General features: G+C 33.4%; 1 protein-coding gene across 4 annotated transcripts in view; it reads right to left on the bottom strand.

The window, feature by feature from the left end:
• Positions 1–5,194: 5,194 nt before the first annotated feature.
• The window catches only part of LOC122010206 (glycine--tRNA ligase, chloroplastic/mitochondrial 2-like), a 39,338-nt gene continuing 21,232 nt past the window's right edge, over positions 5,195–23,300 (bottom strand). For 2 of the 4 annotated variants that reach the window (XM_042566663.1, XM_042566666.1), the window contains 9 exons: positions 19,561–19,655; positions 13,282–13,372; positions 13,111–13,215; positions 12,990–13,028; positions 9,470–9,559; positions 8,522–8,623; positions 6,941–7,022; positions 6,758–6,843; positions 5,195–5,526 (listed from right to left, as the gene is read on the bottom strand). In XM_042566663.1, coding sequence (XP_042422597.1) covers positions 5,428–5,526; positions 6,758–6,843; positions 6,941–7,022; positions 8,522–8,623; positions 9,470–9,559; positions 12,990–13,028; positions 13,111–13,215; positions 13,282–13,372; positions 19,561–19,655 — 789 coding nt within the window. In that variant the 3' untranslated portion in view covers positions 5,195–5,427. Of the gene's footprint in view, positions 5,527–6,757; positions 6,844–6,940; positions 7,023–7,098; positions 7,975–8,521; positions 8,624–9,469; positions 9,560–12,989; positions 13,029–13,110; positions 13,216–13,281; positions 13,373–19,560; positions 19,656–23,300 lie in introns of those variants that run through there. The other 2 variants (XM_042566665.1, XR_006119810.1) reach the window with 2 other exon arrangements.

A 23,300-nucleotide genomic window follows, 5' to 3' on the forward strand; every position in this document is an offset into this window, starting at 1 on the left:
GTCACACATCTACACTCGAGGATCAAAGAACTCATCATCGGACTCACGAATCTCGGAGAAAAGGTAACGCACCAAGGTTCATTAAGGTACACTTTAAATACATTTCCTAGGACACCCGAGTGGACATCTATAGTCAACTTATTTTATATATCTAAGACCTCGAAGTTAGTTCATTAGAAAATCTATTTTATACTTTTGAACTTCACGAATCAAGATGTGTACGCTTACAAAATAAAGACGAAAAGACAACCCACAACATAGCTCTAAAGGCCAACTAGGAAGGTGAACCAGATCCAGACTCCGAAGAATCAATCGACGAAGATGAAGTAACATTATTGGTAAGAAAATTTAGTAACTTCATTAGATCTAATAAATTTAATAAGTCGCAGGCGAAAAGCACTTTCAGAGCAAAAGGAAGGTTCGGTGCTACAACTGCCAAGAAGAAGGGTACATCAAGGACAACTGCCCTAAACTAAAGAAGAAGGAGAAAGGCAAGGGCAATAGACCACAATCCTTACAAAATCTTGAAAGCCACATGGGATGAAATGTCGTCCTCCGAGGCCAAGATCGAAGATTATGCCATACTAACCCTAATGGCAGACCACCAGAGGGATGCCGAAAGTTCCTCAGAGATGAGCATCGATGAAGGGTGAGGATCTTCAGAAGAAAAGCTGCAATGAAGGGGAAGCATCATAACACGAGGTAAGTGAGGTACGTGCGCTATCTCCCAAGCAATCTTTTGAATTTATCAAAATGTTATCTAATAATATAATACAATTATAAAGAGAGAATGCTAAATTAAAATTACACCTAGCAAATTCATGTCCCTTAGATATGTTTGATAATTTAAAGATAGAAAACAAAAAATTAAAAATAGAGATCGAAAAGTTGAAAAATGACCATGCATGTTCAAACGATTTTAAAAATTTAAAATTTAGAAATTATGGTAGAATCAACTGATACATTAGAAATCATAAGGGACAAATTAAGAAAATTTCTAAAAATTATGTACCTCCCAAATTTTTAGTAAATCCAATAGGGATGAACCTATATTGGGTTCCAAAATCTTTTTTAGATTAAAACTTCAATTCTTTTTATTATGATAGAAATTGTCTCAATTAGAAAAATATTTTTTTTATTTTTTTTTCATATTTTGAGTTGAAATTTTTTCTATATTATCTGATGATATAATCTACAAATAGAAATTTCTTCAAATTTTATTTACTGTTGAGTTATTTTTTATAAAAATATACTTTGAAATTTAGATTTATTTCATAGACTTAAATTTTAAAAATCTTATTTTTTTTCTTATAAAACATAATAGTCTCAATCCTTACAAATAATGTCGATTTTTTTTTTCAAATAATGTTTGATTTATTACAAATTATTTTTTGAAAAGATAATTATTTATATTAAAAATTTAGGAAAAAATAAATTTAAAAAAAATATTTTTCTGTCATTAAACAATGTGTCTCATATATCTAGGAAAAATAATAGAATTTTTAGAGTTGAAAAAATATTTTTAAAAAGATTTATTTTCAAAAATTAATTTCTGTACTTAAATAATTTATTTCTTTTCAAATACAAAGTATTTCTTCGTGTAAATTTTTCTACTAATCTAACTTATTCTGTTTAGATTCGGCAAATATTTTCAAAAATTTTCTAAATAAAATATTTGCTTAGCACTTTATTATATTTTTCCTTATTTTTTTTAATGTAATCAAAGGGGGAGAAATAGGTACAAGTTCAGGGGGAGTTAGGATTTTTTTATTTAGAATTTTTACTTATTTTTCAAGCAATTTGTTATATACTTTAGTTATGTTATTGCATTTTTAACCATAACTTAAACTTGGGTTGATGCACGCACATCAAAAAGGTGGAGATTGTAAGTACCCCGGGTAGTTTTAATATAGTCAACCAACTTCAGTTAGGTTCTGTTGTATTTGATCCTTGTGTCTAAGTATGCAGGAGCTTAGGGACACAATAAATCGAGCAAAAAGACGATGCTAGCAACAAGGCTGGCACTGGAAAAGGAGTCGACAGGCTCGGTGCATCTAAAGGAAGAGATGTTACGGAAGAGTACACCGGTGGATGAGAAGGACGTATGCGACGTTCGAGAGCTGAGAAGCTGAAGAGAAAGTCTGCTCGAGGAGAAGGACGTAGTTGGGTATGGGTGACCTCTACTCTGGTTAGTGGGAGAATTACCCACGTGAAGAGATCAGCCACTAAGGAACTGATCTGCCACTTAGAAGGCACATTCAATGGTTGGAAGGCGCCTTCAATGAATAATGCGAAGAAGCCTTCCAACTCTTGAAGGCGCCTTCTAATAGTTGTTAGCCACAATAGAGTTTTATCCTCAACAAATAAAACTTAACTAATTCAAGGCGCCTTGGACCAACTTAAAGGTGTTTTTAAGCTGCGGATAGAGTTTTCCAATAACTATAAAAATACCCTCGGAGCTAGGAAATATGCAACGACTCATTTATTCATTTCCTGACAACTTTCTGAGCGTTCAACAAGTGTAAGATACCTCTCCGCCTTTAACGAAAGTGACTTTTTAATCTGTTTATTTGCCTTGGATTAATAATCACCTAGGTTGTAACCAAGTAACTCTTTTTGCCTCTTCTTTTTAGTTGTTAATTTAATTTAGTATAATTATGCTACTAATTAGAGTTGAAAGATCAAGAAAAGTATATTTTATTTGGCAGGCAATTCACCTCCTCTTACCGGCCTACCTGCGCCAACAGAAGTTTTCATTCCCTAAATTTAGAGAATCACTATTCATCAAATTTAAATTTATGGAATATATAGAGTAGCTGATGCAAAGGTTTTTTAGCTACCCTATCCAAAATTTATGACAAAATCTTTGAATAGGGTAGTTGATATGGATACTCTAACATATGTTAAGTTAATGAACCTTCTCTCCCTCCCAACCAAGGAAAATATAAATATTTTACTTCTCCTCCCTTCTCCTTCCTTTAATGAACCTTCGCTCACCCTATCCATAAAAGTCGAATCATAACTATGACATACGATAGGTATTTTATTTTTTATCTAATGAGATGATAATTCTAAAAACGTTAGCTATTTGATTTTTTATCTAATGAGATGATAATTCTAAAAACGTTAGCTATTTGAATGGGTCTCTGTTAGCCCTTCTCTTGTATTTAGAGATGACAATTTCATCAAAATTTGATAGAGGATTTGATATCCGATCTAAATAGAGAATGATATGGAGGGACTATGGATTTGATATCTGACTTAAAAAAAAAAATCTTTTTTCAAAATTTATTAATTATTTTTGTTAAGGTTAGAAGTAGATTATAGAAATGTTTAATTATATATATATTTTTAATATGATATTAATTTTAATAGGATGATAATAATTGTATGGAAAGAAAAAAAAAATCTTAATATAAAAGAACATGAAGGATATAAAATTGATTACCATCCTTATCCGAATACTGATGAATTGGTTCTAAGATATCTGATGTCTATTAACAAAAAAAAAAAATCATTCGAGCAGTAGGAATTATGATTCGAGTTGTGATTGCAACGGTAGGAAATGCATACTTACAAAAACTAGTTTCTGTTAGAATTACGGTGCCCCAAGACTTTGACTTAACAAAACATTAAATCGAAGGAGAATTCGACTTTATTTAGTGTGGCAAAAGATGATTCATTCGTCTTTATTAATTTATTTTTAGAATAATATGAAGGAGGTAAATCATGAATAACTACTAACTATTAGTACAAATAGACAAAGTAGAAAGGAGGAAACTTCGACTCTACTTAGCCACATGATTGATGAGTTTTGTTAAAAACAAGACAAACATATGTCCTGTTCATAATTAGGTGCCACATAATATAGAATGTTAATTTCTAAGAGTATTAAAGTAAATATTTAACTTGGCTAATTAATTTAAATCGAGAAGTATTAAAGTATATATCAAATCGATAATTATAATAAAACATAACAAAGATTAATCCTAAAAGTAACTTTGATGTAAGGGTAGAAAAAGCAGAAGCTAAAGGTGCTTTCGCCTTTTACTAAAGGACACCGTGTGATCGTCACTTTATGGCAAGCAGCAAAGCTCAGGAAACAACCACGAAATAACTTTGATGTAACTGAAGTATTTCGAATGGCTTTGACCTTAGCATTTTTTTTTTATTTGTAGGTTTATGAGAGTATTTGCAAGTGTTTAACCATCTGCGTCATATTATTTTATAAAATAATTTTATCACATTATCTTTCATAAATTAACTATTAAATCATTTGGGGATTTTCCGATAAGTCTCCATTTTTAATAATAATAATATAATAATAATGACATATTTGTAGTTGATTTCTAAACAAGTTTTAATTTGATATCTTTATAATTTATTCTGAATGAAAAGTTATGATAAATTATAACTGCTATAACTATATATTAACTATGAATTTATAACTAATACAATGCGTCCCAAGTTTAATATTTAAATAGGAAATAGAGACAAGAAAGAATAATATAGTTGAGGATAATTATATATAAAAGTGGGGTGTCCTTTAAATAAAAAACGAACACAGTTTGACGATTCCAAAATAAAGATGGCCTTTTGAATTTTATTTATTTATACCTTCTAATTACCCAAATGAATTTAAACTCGTAATGATTTAATCCATATGACATTAGATCGTTTGGACTAAAAAAAAAAAATGAAATGAATACTATAACTTCATTTCTCTAATATCATTGATTATATCTAACGGCATTGCGTAAATCTGATTTAGTCATTATATGCTTACATATATTGTGTATTTTTGTTGGAGGTGCCAAATCTTATAATAGTATACGGATTTCATAATAGATCAACTATAATGCATACCTTTCAGATTTGATAAAAAGATTAGCCCTGTCAACGATTTATGATCAAAGTGCACTAAAAATTTTGGTATAGATATTGGCTCTCGAGATGGTGGCGATTTGAATTAGACCAATTCGGATGAGAATTTATTTTGTAATATACGCGTGACTTTAGGGTTATTTTAATTTTTCACTAAAAAACCTTGATTTAACAAACCATTGTCCTGTGCCTTTTAGACGTCCAAGCGATTATATCTTGTTTCATAGCTTAACCATATTTAATGTATACATTTAAAATTTTGAAATTCTCTTTAAAAAGATCCTAGATTTGAAATCAACATTCATCTTGATGAGAAGTGGGAAAAAAATAAAGCGAAACTAGTAACATTTATTAGTTTATACATTGGCAATTAAGCATACTTAATAAAATGTTCATTACAATGAAAATTCGATGGTAACTAATTGCTGAGACCTATGCATGACAAAATTTGAGGGCAGTTACCAAGAACACGCCGAGATAAATAATAAACGCTTCTTCTGAGCTAGGAATCTCATGTTATGCGATGGTCAAATATGGTGCCATTTAAAACCCAGGCAAAACCGAGAGATCTGCAATTCCGTTTGGTAGTTCTGCAATTCTTTTGAGAATTGCTAATCTGTTATTCTTTATTTTCTCATCCTCCTGTCAGGAATGAGTAGTAGTACAATGAAATTGAAGTTAAAAAGATATCAGCCGTATGCAATAGATACATATTAAGGAACCAGACACAAGTAAAGAAAAGACAATCTCAAATGAGAGATTATTCAAGCTAACACCCTCAGTAACCGAACTGGATTACTCAAGTTAAATCAGCTATGATGAAATATACGAAAAAGAATTTTTCAAAGTCAAAATCAGCTATGTATATGTGACACAAGGTGTGTACAATTAAAGGTTTACATAATTCCAACGGAATTTGAGAATTAGTTTTGCCTCCTTTGAAAGACCAATTCTTCTATCCTATTTGGTTGAATCCTCTTTTGATTTGGTGCATTCTAACAAGCTAACGAAGCAGTTGGGAGTAGTTAGCATCAACCCTTTCACTAATTGTTAATGGATTGTTTAAAGAATATAACTAAATTCCAACCTCAACTAATAAGAAATTTAAGTACATCAGGCTGAAAATGAACCCATTGATAGATGTCAAACTTTAGAGATATTTTTAACTAATATATCTTTTGTTGCTTAGTGTCCATATTTCATTTTATTATTTTCTTATTTTAGAGATAATATTTTTCCTTGGTCAACTACTTGATCCATTCTATGGGCCTCTCTTGCAGTTATTTATCAAAGAGACTCCCTCTTTTACAAATAATTGATGTGGAACAAGTCAACATCTTTCCTTTATGATCTATATTCTAGTGCATTCCGTGTCCATATGCGGGTAAGGTTTTTTTTTTTGCCTTAATTCCCCAGTGGTAGGTGGAGAGCCAACATCAATAGTTCAAACAATGGATACACGCATCAAACATACCGTCATGCATGCCAAATTAAGTAATTTAAAGGGGATGGAAATTGCTATGATAAGCATGCTAAGTAAACAAATCCCCACAACTACCACACTGAAGATTATCCTCACCGCCACACAGCAGTGACTGGCAATGCAGAATAAAATCTGGATCTTTGCTAAAAAAGCCAAACAAAGCTAAAGAATAATCCTAAATAAAATGATATTAAATAGAAAATTATTTCATGGTGATGGTGAAATACAGTGGTTATGTATATATTGTCAAATTGGGTTCTGTTTTACTTTCTGAATCTTGATTCAATAAAGACAAGGGTATAATCAAATGCCAAGGCACATACTTCACTAACTAGCTGAAAGTGTACCTTGTTTTTGACAAAGTAAATAATTACATAAGAAGATACTCACCGCCATCACGAAGACATTGTTAAAAAAATCTTCAAGTGGACGCAGCAACACCAATGATGCTTCAAAGAAACTATCCATACTAACACCTAAAGACAAATAAATGACAAAAGTACACCAACATAGCATAAAACTAAAAACAGAAGGCACAGAAGATAGATCAAAAAGATTAGTCATTTAATTTACCATGGTGAATTTTAGATGCTACTTTCATGTAAGCATTCCATAAAGCTTCTTCTTCGCTCTTTTCAAATGCAGCTTCAGTTACCTACATAACAAACCTGATGTCAGGTCACTGTCATTGAATTAAAATTGACTGTTGTGGTTATAAATTAAATTTTAACTTCACTGCGATCCTTTTGTGTGTTCAAGATCAATTCTTGTTTCATGGTATCATAGCTGGGAACAACCTAGCAAGAATATTGGAAAGCAATGGCTGATTCTTCTACGCCATCCCCATTGGCAAGCCATGTATCAAATCTTCCACCTCTATCCTTCAATAACCAGATTACTCAACAAAGACCGAACAAAAGAATGGTTTCAGTATGTTGTTTCTTATAACCAAAGGAAAAGGGAACTACGAGTCTTTGACTATCTACCTGAATTTGTTGACGCATGGGAATAGCTATTGTTATATTTGAAGGTCTAATTAAGGGTTAATAGGGATAACTAGATGCATCTTGGATGTTTCTAGGGGTGGACCAATTGTTTAAGGTTGAACCAGGATGATCATTAGTTGATCATGAAAGATGATGGAGAAAGCAACAATATTCATCTGCTCTTGGCATTTTCAATCAATTAGGGTTCTCTACTGTTGCAAATTTACATACTGAATAAACTAACAAGATGAGCAGAAATCTGCTGAGTAATGACAGGAAAGTGGTAGTGGGGCTCAAAAGACACTGGAAGAATTCTGAAACTGCAAGAACAATAGCAGAAGCACCAGAGATCTAAGATTGCAGGCTGCAAATGAAAGAAATCACAGGGAAGATCTGGAGGCACAGAAGTCTGTTGGGAATGACGATGTGACAGAATCAGAAAACAACAGTAGAATGGCGAGAGTGATGTTGGAGGAAATAGCTAATGGTGGAAGTGACAAGATCGACTATGTGTACAAGGTGGTGCTGATTGGTGATTCCCTCACACAAGGCTTGTTCAGACATAGTAGACGGTGCAGATCTCTCCGAATATGCGACGACAGGACACAATGACAGGGCTTCCTGCAATGAGATTTTTGTAGAATGATGGAATCAGTGTACTGACTATCTCAAGTACTGAAGTGTTGGTCTACCTAAACATACGGTTTATGTTGAATAATGGAAAATCGAATAATAATAACAACAACTAATTACAACAATAAACAGTATATAGAAAGTACTAAATTTCAGCAATGTCAACTAAAATGAAACAATATATTAAACCATGATTACCTGATCAAGATTTGTGCATGACAAAGTTCGCTCTTTGGTTTTACCAAACAATAACTAGGTAGGATTTGGTTTCTAAGGATACAGTTAACCTAGTAAATGGTTCACTAAAAGTTAAAAGAATTCCCAAAAAAAAAGACTCAAAATTTGGGCAAAGCAAAATAGCCCAACAAGAAACAGAGAGGCATCAACTATTAGCGGTCAACAACATGCATTTGTGGCAACTTTCTTTAAATCTTAATTGTTTCAACTTTCAAGAAAGAAATGACTAAAGACCTTCCAAAGCTAGGTCATATACATGAAAACATGGTTAAAAAAATAGAAAAAATATACCAATTACCTCAATATTAGAACCAATTTTCTTTCCACGAATAATTCTCGTGGGTCGCGAGTATGCTTGAATCACTTTAGAAAACATCTCACTTCTCGATAATGTCTCCATCTACATTTGATATAGACAGACAGTAGCCAATTGCTTAACACCCCAATTTGTAGCAATTAAATGGTTTTTTAAATAGCAATTTTAAAATGTCTATTTGAAAAAAGTGTATATATATATATATATGGACATTGGTTATCTAGAATTGTCACCGAGAAGGCTATCTCCTAATATGTGGAAGCATACACCAAGGTCATGACAATTTTTAGCATTACAAATAAAATAAATTACTTTTAATGTTAAAATAATAAAACAATGAAACTTAAACAAGTTTCAACAAATTCATGAAGTGATATGCGGAGATAAAGTGTGAATAGAACCAACAAAAAAGAAACAAAGAATAAAAATAAGTATGATGCATTGAAACAGAAGAATAAAGAAAGATAAACAAGTTAGAGCTTAAAATAGTAGTAACTATGAATGGTGAAAATTTAAGCAATCAAAAATTTATCTGAAGAAAGTTTCTTTCACCAAATACACATGACATCGTGTATTTAACAAATATAAGAGATGAAACTTGGTAAAGCAATCTAATCCAAAACTAACTCAATATATAAATCATTCTATCCATTTTCATGCGAAGCCTCTAGGGACTTGGTAAACGAAAGTTATCCAGAACTAACTATATAAGAGATGAAATCGTTTGGACTATATATAACAATTATGGCATGCAACTTTTTAACAAATACACCTAAATAAGTACCTCAAAAAGCATAAGACCTAGAATCATAACTCTAGAACATCCAAAAGAAAACAGACATAAGCATTTCTTAAGAATATGCATGACAAGAAGAAGAAAATGTAAAAACAATGTTAATAGGAAAAAAATGGTTACCAAGTATCACTTACTTCAATAGCTGACCTGGCAGCTAGACAAGGCCAGTTAGCACGCTCTGAGAGCACAGCACGCACAATTTCAGGACTTATGCCCTTATCTACCTGTAAGGAGAAGCATCAAGCATTCACTTAAAAATCAAGGAAAAATTGACCAATAAGGAATAGTCAAGGAAACTAATTTAAATATCCAGACACATCCTTTTTGCAAGAAAAACATACTACGTTGATCCATACAAGATAATACAAGCCCCAAAAATTGCTTAGAAAGTTTTTAGGGTTTTCTTGTATTGATGTTATTCTTCTGAAAGCATCATCACTGTTACTTTTATTTATTTATTTTTAAAATTTTGAAATGAATGTTTGGTGGCATATGTTTTTTTCAAAAAAAAAAAACACGAGAAGAGGGATCCAAGCAAAGCTACTCTTATAAGGGAAGTTTGTTTTTTAATAAGAGTAACAGAAGTCAGGACTCCAAACACCATGTCAGGTTAAGTCTGACCCAACTTATCTATGTTGTGTACTACTGGCCAACAAGTCAGGACTACAACCCAGCTCGAGCACAGGCTTTAGTTGGGGGAACACCTGACCTGCCCCGCCTTTATTTTTAATATTGACAAAACTAAAAAAAGGCAATTCGATGTACGAAACTCCCACTAATGTAGGTCCCAAGAAAGGGTCGGACTACATTAGGCCTATTGTAAGCAGTCTTACCTTGCATTTTGCAAGAAGCTTTTTCCGTGATTCACACCCATCACCTCAAGGTGGCATGTCAGAAACTTTACCATTGAAAAAACTAAGAATATAAAAATTACATAAAACCAAAAAAAATGGAAAACTTTTTTTAAAATATATTTTGATAGTTTAAAAGTTAAAATGTTTATTTAGATTATTTTATAATATTTTTAAAAAAATCTTAGTTAAAAAAAGGGCAGCCTAGTGCACGAAGCTCCCGCCAATGCTGGTCCGGGGAAGGGTTTATTGTACGCAACCTTATCCCACTTTGCAAAAGTTGTTTTCGAGACTTGAACACATGACCTCCAGATCACATGGTAGCAACTTTACCATTGCACCAAGTTCCTTTAAGAAAAAAAAAACTTGGTTGCAAAAAGAACACCCAAGACTTGAGCATGCAACATAAATTTGTTGTGCAATTTAAATGCCCTAAATTCTAGATTTTGTGAGCATATGGATTGCATAACCCTTATATTTTGTACACTCAACTTTTAGATCTCAGTTCCACAATTTAAATTTTAAAAATTATATAAATCTAAAATAAAATTATTTTGTATAATTAAAAAATGAAAAAAATAGATTAGAAAAGTAATTATAAATTTCTATGGATAAAAACCTTTAAACTTGAAAATAGGAAAAATTCCACTTAATTGAATACTCCACTATGATGTCCCTCGTAAATGCTCAGTGTAAATGACATCACTTCACTAAAGCATGAGTGCATGAGATTGCTCATTTCATAAATGAAAGCCTCATATATTGGATTGAGTATCTACTATGAAGATCAAGTGGAGTGTGTTGTTTGAGGGTTTAGGTCGGGATCATTAATGAAAAAATTTAAGGGCATTTTGGTAACTTTAAGACAAAAAGGCAAAAATTGATTTTCCTTAAAAGTTAGAAAATTGATCATCTAGCAACAATTTAAAAAGTTTAGGGAGATGCAGATGTACCAAGCATGATTGCTTAACTTTAAGACCAAAAGACCTAAATGTTCTTCCTAATTTAAATATTTGACCATCATAAGATTAAATTGGTTATTTGGAAACAATTTCAAAAGGGTAGGGAAATTTTGATGGGTCAGGCACTGGATTGTGTCACATGATACCACAGTCCAAATATGAGTGGCAAAAAGTGATTCGCTCATCCCCAGTACTTCGGCCAACCCATTCCTAGGCCAAACGGAAGAGGTAAACCATAGATGATTACTAGCCTGTCCAATGTCCGAACATGAGATTGTGCCATGTTGTGTTGCACTCTGTCCAACGTCATGGAAGCAACACCCAATCCAACCTCATTTATAGCTCAAGCTTAACATGAACTGTTTAGGGTTAGGCAATCTCAAGCAAGACCAATTTCATGTCGGGTCCAGAAAGTTATTCAAGTTCTCAACATTTTGCAACTACTAATTAGTGATGTCAAGGTCTTAAATCTCAATTTTTTTGCATCTCGAAACTAGCTCAGAATGATGCTTTGTATAAGCCCTAACCTGCATTGACTTGTTCTTGGCTCTAGATTTTTATCGAAAAGGGTTATAGGTGCAGTTGAGGCATACTTTGCTGCAGGATTTTGGTGCTTTACTAGCATCAAAACTTTGAAGATTTGTATCTGATTTCATTTATTTTCTGTATCTTATGTATCCTATTAGCTGATCCTTAAATTTCAATATATATTTTAAAAAACTATTTCGGTTCTTGGGTATATATGAGTTTACATGTTCTATATTCATTTATAATGATATCTATGTTGGTATCTAGCTATACTTCTCAGATTCAGGCGCATCTGTTCTTCCAATGCCCAACTATTACAGACCTATGGCGGAGAATTTGAGACTCGCTTCATATGCATCCAGATGTCCACCTATCAAAGGACAATCCGTGTCTTAAAACGGCATTACAGAGGGAGTAGGGTGGTGATAAAGCATAGTTTTTTTTTGTTGTTGTGAGGGTAAGATGTTGAGAGGAAATTTAGGAGCGTACAGGTACATAGACATGAATAGACCCTAAAACCTCATTTTGTACATTTTGGATATATAATATACCACTTTTACTTATCCAAAAAAAATGTCTGACACAACTAATTTTAGGATTTTTTTACATGTGATCAATAAAATTATTAAGTATACACTTAGAATTATTAGGTATGCCTATGTTGAGTATCCAACATAGGTATGAAGAGGCTAGATGCAAGGTTCAAGATTTTGAGTTGTACTAGAATTTGACTTTGACCGGAACAGAAATATTTTGGTATCATGTTGGTGTTTCAAGGTATGATGTTGGTGACAAATTGGAGGGGAAAGAAGATGAAAAATAATAAAAATACAATGACATTATGATGTATGAACACAAGGTACAATCAATTAATCTTTGACATATTCTGTAGTTGGTCAAGGGGTGTCGAAGGTCAATATGGCATGATGCTCATGATTGGCACAACACCATAGGATAGATTATCCAAGTTGAAAAGTATCGAGTTTCATTAATTTATCAGAATGATATATTTTAACCGTGTCGTCTGACACTCTATGAGATTTAAACCATGGGTAGATGAAAGCTAAGTTGTGCCATGCCACACGCATTCTATAACACCCTTGTCATGTAAATCAATGGCTAGCAAAGACTATGTAGATAAAATTGTTGTGATGACAAGTGGATCCCATCGCATCCATGGGAAAAGGAACCACTAGGGCATGGGAAAATAGAAAGCAATAAGTTAGTAAATAAAATTGATCTAAGAATAAGGATAGAAGATTAAAAAGCATTCAACTAAATCAGAACGAAGTTCATGTGGAACTGATTCATACCAATAGTTGTTCCAACCTTCTAGTAACAAATTTTGTTACCTGAAAAGTAGTTAAGCAAAAAAATTGGAGAAAATGAAAGAAATCTGCTGGACAAAAAGGTATTTGGTGACACCAAACTCACATCATCAATAACACTAGCACTAATTTCTATGGGTTGGACATCAGCCACTAATGTCAAAGCCTCTTTCAAGGACAAATCCTTGTTATTCTCCACTAGTATCTGCACCTGAAAATGAAGGATGCAGAGCTATGAATTTGTTTTGAAAGTAACAAATGCAACGGCATGACTTACCAGTCCATAAGACACTCTTCTCAAACCAAAGGGGTCATTTGTTGAACTTGGCTGACATCCAGAACCAAATAAGCCAACAAGACTGTCCAGTCTGAAGCAGAGAGAGGCAGAGAGCTAGCATCAGCAGTAGATGCACCAAATTAAGTCGCAACAATATTTACAAGAGGAAACAACCAAATCCATCAAAGATATTATTCATTGTAATCTCGGCAATGAGATAATTTATTTGAATAATGACACAAACATACAAGTATTAGCACCAAGATATTTCTATCCAGGAATGAAGTCATATCTCCAGCTACTGGAATTATCATAATTTTCACCTTCATGTTACAATATTCTCAAAGAAGTTAACTCTTAAAGCAAACTCTTCATTTATAACTGATCCAAAGCTGTGAGACCATAGTTTTCACATAGGAAGTGAACAAGTACTTCAAATTCAAGAGTTTGTTCAACCCAGACAACAATGAAAATATGAGGTAATAATGGCGAGCATCCCAAAAGTGATATATTACAACTCATTTTTACACAACACAATTAGTAGATGTGGAAAACCCTCAAATTTTCTAATTTACCATGGATAGCCATTTGAGAAGTTGATATATGTATAGTACTAGGTTCCTTAACAGGAAAAAAAAGGGAGGAGTGATTCATACTGAATAGTGGCCACTTTCTAATTTGAATTGTGGTATAAACAAAAGGTTACTAAACCTGCACTGATCAAGGCTTCCCTTTGAGCAAAAACATCCCATAAATGAGGAGCATTTTTTACTTTGATCAAAAGATGAATGTTGATAATCCTACCAATTTTTAGGTGCTACCTTTCATTCAGAAAGGAATGTGTTTGAAGCATGGAAAGGCGGAGTTGTTGCTAATAATCAACCATTGAATTCATATTATAGTTTTCTCTGGACAAAAGAGAAAACCATACACACCTCTGAAACTGTTGAAGGTTGTACTGGGACTGGAATGATCAAAACATCCCAAATTTGTTGGAGAGTTATCATTTGGAAGATATAATTCTGAAATTCAAGATTTTCTTCATGGAGTACATCATTATCTTCAAACTTGATAAAGGAACATAAAATCAGCATACTGAAATTCAGACTCCCACGAATGGCAAAGGGACACAAGTAAAAATGGAGGAAGATGAGGCCATTTATAAATATAAAGACCTTTCTTAACTTACAGGGTGCAGATATTGTGGAAACCAAAAAACTCACTAGGTATTCCAAGTGGAATCTGCTCAGATTACTGAATTAAAAGTTATTTATCAATTATAAATCTATAACTACATAGTATATTAATAAAGTAATATCGAAAATCAAACTCTCAAAAATGGAACTTCACAAAGGGACATTTAAAATTGGAGAAAGACAAGGCCATCCAAAAAAAATCTTTCTTGATTATCAAGATGAAGATATTATGGGAACCAAATGGCTCACTAGGTATTCCCAGTGACATCTGTTTAGATGACTGAATTAAAAGTTATTATCAAACTTATAACTAGATAATATATAAATAAAGTAATTATCAACTATATAAGTAATTAGTTATATACGTTAACTATGTATTAATCACATATATAACAACCAAAGTCTTTATCCCACTGAGTAGGGTGGCTATATGGATCCTCCTACGTCATTGGGCTCAATTCCTTACTATATTCTTGTTTATATTTAAATTAATTTTATGTAGTTTTATCGTTGTTAACCAAGTCGATCATCTACAGTGTTCTAAAATGCGCCCAAGGTAGCCACCTAGGCGCCTCCTAAGCGCTCGGCGGCTGGCAACTGCACCAGAAAGGTGTTGGGCGGCAAGCCTAGGCGGTGCTGGGCTGCCCTAGGCGTCGTGGAAATTTTGGTTTTTTTTCATTTAAAGCCCTAAATCCTATCTGATTCATCTGCTCATGCGTTCAACTGCCTCACGTCTCCTCCGCCTCTTGCCTCCTCCAGAAGACTCAACTATCGATAAGTTTTTCAATTTATGCAATAATTCATTTTCCCTCCTAACGCTTCCGAAGTCGCGAGACGCGTCCTGCGACAGCGGACGCATTCCCGGAGACGCCCCACGAGCGTTTAGCTCTCACGATGTTTTCTTTTTAATTAATTAATTATTTATTTAATTAAACAATTCCTCACTTAAATAGGATAATTCCAATAGGCTTTTATGCATCCTAATTAAATTATCCTAATAAAATATATAAAAAATATATTTTAAATTAAAATATTTTTATAAATCTTATTAATTTATTTATATTCTAATAATATTATATTTAAAATTTAAAAAATCTAATAAATATTATTAATTAATTTATATTCTGATATTTTATATTTAAAATTGAAAAATTCAAATAAATCTTATTAATTTATATAAATCATATTTATATTCTGATAATATCTTTTTAATTATTTATATTAATGTTTTTTTACTGATTTATATCCTAAATTTATTCTTAAATCACTTTTTAGGTTATCACAATTACAATGGCAAGCAATTCATCTTCGACAGCATTCGTCACTCAACCTAATCTGGAATTATTAGGAGAAAGTTAAATGACATTGGATAAACCTCGACAAAATTAAATGCAAGTTGTGTGAAAAACGATGTCAAGGGAGTGTATAGGATCAAGGAGAACATAGGAAATATACCTTGAAATGTATCTGGTTGTCGAAAAGCATTTCACGAAAATAAAAATAAATGCAAACAGACTATTTTAGAAGGGAGGAACAGAAAGAACAAAATAATAGAAAAACAAAGTTGTAGAGCAGAGGTGACTATTTCTCTAGACGAAGAGGGTCCTGAAATTGAAGGGATAGATGGAATTAAAAACTCTCTTCCACTTGGCCCTATGGATGATATGCATCGGTAATTGCTCCAAAAAAATATAGGTTCTAGTGGGAGTAAAGTGCTTTGCCAAAAAAAAAAATAAATGAAGCTCTTTTCAAAAAGAGAACTCAACAAGTTCAACAATATATTGAGAGATAGGTTTATGAAAATGAAATCTCATTCAATGCTGTTGATAATGATAGCTTCAAGCAACTAATGGAGGCAGTGGATCAATTTGGACCATGATTAAAGCCTCCAACTCAATATCAACTTAAGGAGTCATTGTTGAAAGCGGAAGTTGAAAGAACAAAGCAACTGCTGAAGAAACATGAAGAAGAATGGACAAAGAATGAGAGTTCGATCATGACAGATGCATGGAGTGTAGAGCTGTAAATTTGGGTTGGGCTCGTCGGGTTGGCCCGCCCCGTCAAATAATTTAAGCGGGTTCGGTTGGAATTTTATCAACCCAAACCCGTGGCGGGCCGACCCGCCTAGGCCCGCGACCCGCGCGGGTTGACCCGCGATGGGCTTGGGTTGGCTCGCGGGTTGAGAAACATATGTAAGTGAGGTTTTATGCCAATTTATTATCTTTCTTTGTTATAGTTTTGAAATAAAAATAATATTTTTTATCCAACAAAATTACTCATTTATGTCAATTTATATTTAAAATACATATTATGGATACATTTGATTGATGAAATCTTTCCGAAGTAAAACTTTGAAGATATGAAACATTTTTTTAATTTTTTAAAAAATTTTGATAGCCCCGCGGGTTGGCCCGCCAAACCCACAACCAGCCAAGTTGACGGGTTGGCTCGCCCCGCCAAATGGTTGGCCCGCTACGGGCTGACCCGCCCCGCCACGGGTTAGCCCGTCTGACAGCTCTAATGGAGTGATAGAAAAAGAAGAAGCATCTTAAATTTGTGTGTTAATTACATGCGGGGTATTACATTTTTAGAGTCTAAGGAGTCTTCAGACGAGGCACATACAACTGAACTTATTTTTGAACATGTTGACAAGTGTGTTGAACAAGTAGGCGCTCAGAATATTGTTCAGATTGTAACAAACAATGCCACTAACAATATGACTACAGCTAAATTGATAGGAGAAGCAACTTGAGATCTTTTGTTGTTCATGTGCAACTGTTAATCTCATGCTTGAAATTATTGGCAAGCTTCCACGTAAAAAGGTTATTGAGCAAGCCAAGTCTTTTATCATTTCCATTTATATTCACCATAAGACTTTGTCATTGATGAGAAGTTTCACAAAGAAGAAAGACATAGTCCGACCAGGAGTTACCCGATTTGCATCAAATTTCCTCACATTGCAAAGTTTGATTGAAAAAAAATCTAGTTTAAGGGCCATGTTTACAAGTGATACGTGGGAGAAATGTAAATGGTCAAAAACAAACAAAGGAAAATTGACTTACTCTACTATGATGAGCATGAGTTTTTGGAATGGTGTGACACTTTGTTTGAAAATATTTGCACATTTGGTAAGAGATCTTCGATTGGTAGATGGAGACAGAAAGTCATCCATGGGTTTCTATATGGGGAGCTTCTTCAAGCTAAAGAAGATATCAAAGTGACCTTGAACGTGGAATCAAATTATCAGTCAGAAATAAAGAATAGACTTGATACATCGTTGCATACCACTGCATTTTTGCTAAATTCCTTTTTTTATATAAAGATAGTTCTATTGCTCTTTATGAGGAGGTCGCAACGAGGATTTTTGAATGCATGGAAATTTTTCATGTCAATGAGTTAGATCTACAAGATACAATTATTAACAAGGAATTTGTAAAATATAGAGACAAGACTGGATTATTTATAATAACATTGGCAGCAAAAGCAAGTGAAAAATAATGATACATTTGATCCATGTGCATAGTGGAGTACATATGGTGCTCACACACCCAACTTGCTAAGAGTGGCATTGAGGATACTTTCATTAACTACAAGTTCATCTAGGTGTGAAAGAAATTGGAGTGCATTCGAAGGAGTAAGCTTTAAACTTTAAGTCTTTAATTAAAGTAAAGTATTAATTTCATGTTACTGTTCAAGATTCATACAAAGTAGTATTTGTCCAATTTAATGCTAGATTGTTGAACAAACAAAAAAGAGAAAAAGAAAGGAACGTTAATGCGTTTCTTGCAAAAGATGCTTCAAATGCACAAGGTTTCATTAGCTAGAGCAAATGAAAATCTACAACCCGAAAAAGCTCTAGATTGAGAGAACTTCACGAGAATGATTTTGCATCCGAAGAAGAGGAGGATCACAATGATGATATTGAGTTTGTGTCCGATGAAGAACAAGTTGTTGAAAATTACAGAGAAGTAGAATAAATATGTGATATTTGGTTGTGTAATTTTGAACTTATTTTAAATTTGATGTTATTGTGCTGGAGCATGTGATTTATATATATATATATATATATATATATATATATATATATATATATGAAGGGGAGCCTTGGCGCAACGGTAAAGTTGTTGTTTTGTGACCAAAAGGTCACGGGTTCGAATCCTGGAAACAGCCTCTTGCAAAAAGCAGGGTAAGGCTGCGTACAATGGATCCTTCCCCGGGACCCCACATAACGGGAGCTTCGTGCACCGGGCTGCCCTTGGAGAAGGGAGGTTAGAGCACAAGGTTGTAATGGCTAAGCAAAGACAGCAGATGAAAAATGCTATATCTGCACGAAACGAGAACAATTACAATTATAAACTTGATTGGTCAAAACAAGATATTTATAAAGTTGTGAACATCATATACTTTTTTTTTAATATAATTTAGATATTCGGATTTCGCTAGACTAATTTTGGAGGTAAATGACCTTCTCCTGATTTGGCTACTAGATAAATCCGGAGCACAACTTATTCATACTTAGAACCGACATCTAGAATATTCACACAACTTATGAACATTATACTTAATAGGCTGTAAATTATAACAGTATAGTACCTATATGGTTGATTAATTATAAATTATGGTTTCATTATAACTCTCTCTCTCTCTCTCTCTCTCTCTCTACAAGGGACAAACCAATTTCTTTCCTGGTTAATTATTCATGGGCAAGGTTCTCTCAGCCTCAGCAAGTGCAAGCCAAAAGATAGTTATACGAGTCTAGGCAGTAAATGTTAGTCAATGAGGGCATGTTTGGAAATTTATTGTGTCATCATTGCTCTTATTTTGATCAATGGTGAATGGACAAAATGCTAAGCTATGTCCTGTTGAACAAAACCTATTGGTGTACAAATCTTGCTCAGAACAAAAACAAAACAAAACAAAACCTTGCTCAGAACAAAAAAAAATACAAAAGTGGCCAGCTATTCCACATTCAATGTGAAGGAATTTATATGCATTTTGTGTCATTAACATAATCATACCATATCAAAGGGAATAAGACATCAACCATATTATAAAAAATTGACAATGATGAAGGATAGCTTACCTATCAGCAATGGCCAGAACAATTCCAGCATCAGATTTTGGAAGTATATCCCCAGAAAATCTTGGAAGTGTAATTTCAAAAAGAGCCTCAGCAATCTTAAGAAATATAAGTGAAGTCAGCACAAAAATAAGATCTAGTTGTAAAACAGAACCAAATTATCAAACAAATAAAATGATCTGAGTGAGCATGTGTGATGATCAAAGTGTCAAATATATATGCAATGGAAATGCAACACACACTAATAAGGAAATATAACGTGGTTTAGAGACCCACTCCTACTCCATGACCTATAATGCACCCATTTAAATGAGGCAATGGGATAATCCTTCACAAGGATGAGGGATGTTGCTAGAACTCAATGCAACAACAAACTATGAAACACTCGATTTAACCCTCAACTACAATCAACACACAACATTTAATCTAGATCGCCCCAAATCAACAAGTCATGATCTAGATTGCCCTAAATCAAAAAATACTTGGGATGATGGATACCCTCCATCCTAGAACAACACTACTGAATAGTCAATTGCCAAGAGGCAAGTGGATTAGCTAATGAATAAAAACATTTTATTCTTAGTTCAATGGCTAAATACCTTTAATCCCTCTGTGTTTTTTATCAAGTAGCATTTTGTCCCCCCCCCCCCTAATTTTAAAAAAATAACATTTAACCCCCTTGACCAAAAGTTAGATGTGAGAAAACATATAAAAGACAATTGTGCCCTTGTATTTTTTATCATTTTTCGATAATAACCTCAAGAGGGAAAAAAAACACATTGAATTGACCATTATATCCTTCGGTAAAAACCCATTTCATACATGCACCAGTATAAACAACAGAAAAATAGCAATTCTGAAAGGGATAACAAGCCAAAAACTCATTCAACCACCCTCACCAAACCAAAAAAAAAGCCAAAATTCTAAATTGATAAACCAAAATTAAATGAAAATGGAACAAAGTTCATCATTAAAAATCTTCTCCTCGTCATCAAATGTGGCATACAGTGAAGTAGGAGTGAAGTGTTGGTGCGGCAAAATTGCACCAATACGCACATCAAAGACGTTACAAAATCTAAAAAGGAAGTTTATAGGCTATTGTGACTACAAGATTAGCGTTCAAACATCTTAATATACCACATAAACCCAAAACCACTAACATTTAATGGATGTCAACTACTATTTGCATGCAGAAAAATGGTGGATGTGGGTTCTTCCGGTGGATGGATGAAATAGAAGAAAGAGCACAAGAAAGAGTTGATCTTGATTATATGTCGGTGTTAGAGTTACAAGATGTGTTAAAGCAGATGATCCATTATAATCAACACATAACACTTAATTTCTTGTGCTTCTTCTATTTCATCCATCCACCGGAAGAACCCACATCCACCATTTTCCTGCATGCAAATAATAGTTGACATCCATTAGATGTTAGTGGTTTTGGGTTTATGTGGTATATTAAGATGTTTGAGCACTAACCTTGTAGTCACAACAGCCTATAAACTTCCTTCCTGGATTTTGTAATATCTTTGATGTGTGTATTGGTGCAATTTTGTCACACCAACACTTCACTCCTACTTCATTGTATGCCACATTTGATGATGAGGAGATTTTTAATAATGAACTTTTTTCCATCTTCATTTGATTTTGGTTCATCAATTTAGAATTCTGCCTTTTTTTTGTTTGGTGAGGGTGGTGGAATGAGTTTTTGGCTGGTTATCCTTTCAGAGTTGCTGCTTTTCTGTTGTTTATGTTGGTGCATGTATGAATTTTGTGAGGATTTTTACCGAATGATATAATGGTCAATTCAATGTGATTTTTCCCTCTTGAGGTTATTCAGGGGGACAAAATACCACTTGATAGAAAACTCAGGGGGGTTAAAGGTATTTAGCCTTCAATCAATTAGATCATCATACCGAGGAAATCATCCATTATTACATTCATCGGCATCTAACATAACCCTCCAAAATTGCATCATGCAATCAAAAGTACACATATCACATGTCTTCAAGTGTCTTCCTCTAAGTTTGATGATCATCTCGAGTCTAAAGCTTCACATAACTCACTCGATCCAAGGTTTATCATCCCAAGGTTAATCTGTGATCTCCCACTTCAACACATTTAAGTAGTGCACACTTCATGCACCATATCAACTACACATGTAACTTAAGATATATCGCTCACACATCAAAACATGGTTAAGCCAAACCACAATGAAGTACTCGTTATACCAACAAATAAAGCATGGTTGGGATGAAGATAGTAGCTTCTTTTGTCATAAGCTCCCCAAAAGTTGCTGATGGCTAAAGCGTTGGCAGAGGATGTCATAGGTCAATGGCATTAAAGAAGATACTCAAAGATCATTCTTCCATTGTAGCAAGTTATATTTATAGGGCCTAGGAAAATGTATCTCCAATCTCATGAGTTTATTTGTCCCTAGTTATATATGTGGGGTTAGAGTGTTCTTTGGGCTTCCTATATGATAGTTAATTTCCCCACTATTAAGTCTATAATATAAAAATAAGATAGGCCAACCTCAATTACCACTTATCATTACACAAATATGTGTGATTGGTGTTAGTGAACTTGATCCTCTCAACAATCTCATTTCATTCCCCATGCTTCTCATTACTTCTTGCCCAATTACAGAACTTGATAGGCTAAAAACCCAAAAAACTGGAGTCTAGACAACTTCTTGAGAAGGTACAAGGCTACAAGCAAAGGTCAATGGCAATTGGTGTCCAGTTAGTTGAAATTCTTAAGCCATTCATATTGTTTTATATTGGCATCCTATTCTCTTATGCAGAAGCACCATGCAACAATAATTTAAATTAAACATGTGAGATTTAAGGCACCAAATCAATAGTGATTTGCTATGTAAAAATTCGAAAATTGATACATTATAACAATGAGAAAGAGAACATAAGTTAATATAATAAAAATAATTTAATTGATTTAAATATTACTAGTGATAGAGCATTCAATAAAAAAAAGAAAGATACTAGAAAAAACTTTTAAGTGATTAATTAAGGAGTAATTTTCTGTGTTGATGAAGATGAGGGAGAATATACAAACTTTAATGGTTAGTATAAAAGAATTGACAGAAACAAGTTTTCACCAGATAAATAAGTAAATAAAATGGCAAAAGAAGCAAGTAAAAAAAAACTTCTACGGAAGGTCATTTACCAATTGGATCATAATATAAGGCCTTAGAAGATGTCATTAAAATCAGCGGCAGTCAAATTTTAAGAATGACAACTATATTAGACAAGATTACATTTCCCCACGGCTTTCTCTAATACATGTGTTTCTAGTATTTCAAGAGTACACCAATATATTAAGGGGTAATCAATTCATATGTACTGCATTTGTGATGCAGTTCTCTGGAAGAAGATTGAAAAACTCACTTCCAGTGAGATTCGCATCTCATTTAGCTATCTAAAAAGCTGGGCATTACTGACATCTATGTTCTAGTTAAAATTAACTTTTATTATTTGAAGTTGTTGAATTACTATTGTTATATTGTTCTTGTGGTATACTCAACCTTCTTTTCTCTATATAGAAGGCAATAGTTCCATAAGATAAGATCCCAACAGTTTTTCTTAAACCATAACTATCTACAAGGAGACATCAATTGTCTGTTACAAGTCATCAGGTCAAAGGTAGTTGTCTAGAACAGTTTGGTGAAAATTTAAAGGGCAGTTTGCAGCATTCAGACCAGCATGCAACATGGAACCGTTTTA

This window comes from Zingiber officinale, chromosome 8A, assembly GCF_018446385.1.
Source record: "Zingiber officinale cultivar Zhangliang chromosome 8A, Zo_v1.1, whole genome shotgun sequence".
Taxonomy (NCBI): Eukaryota; Viridiplantae; Streptophyta; class Magnoliopsida; order Zingiberales; family Zingiberaceae; genus Zingiber; species Zingiber officinale.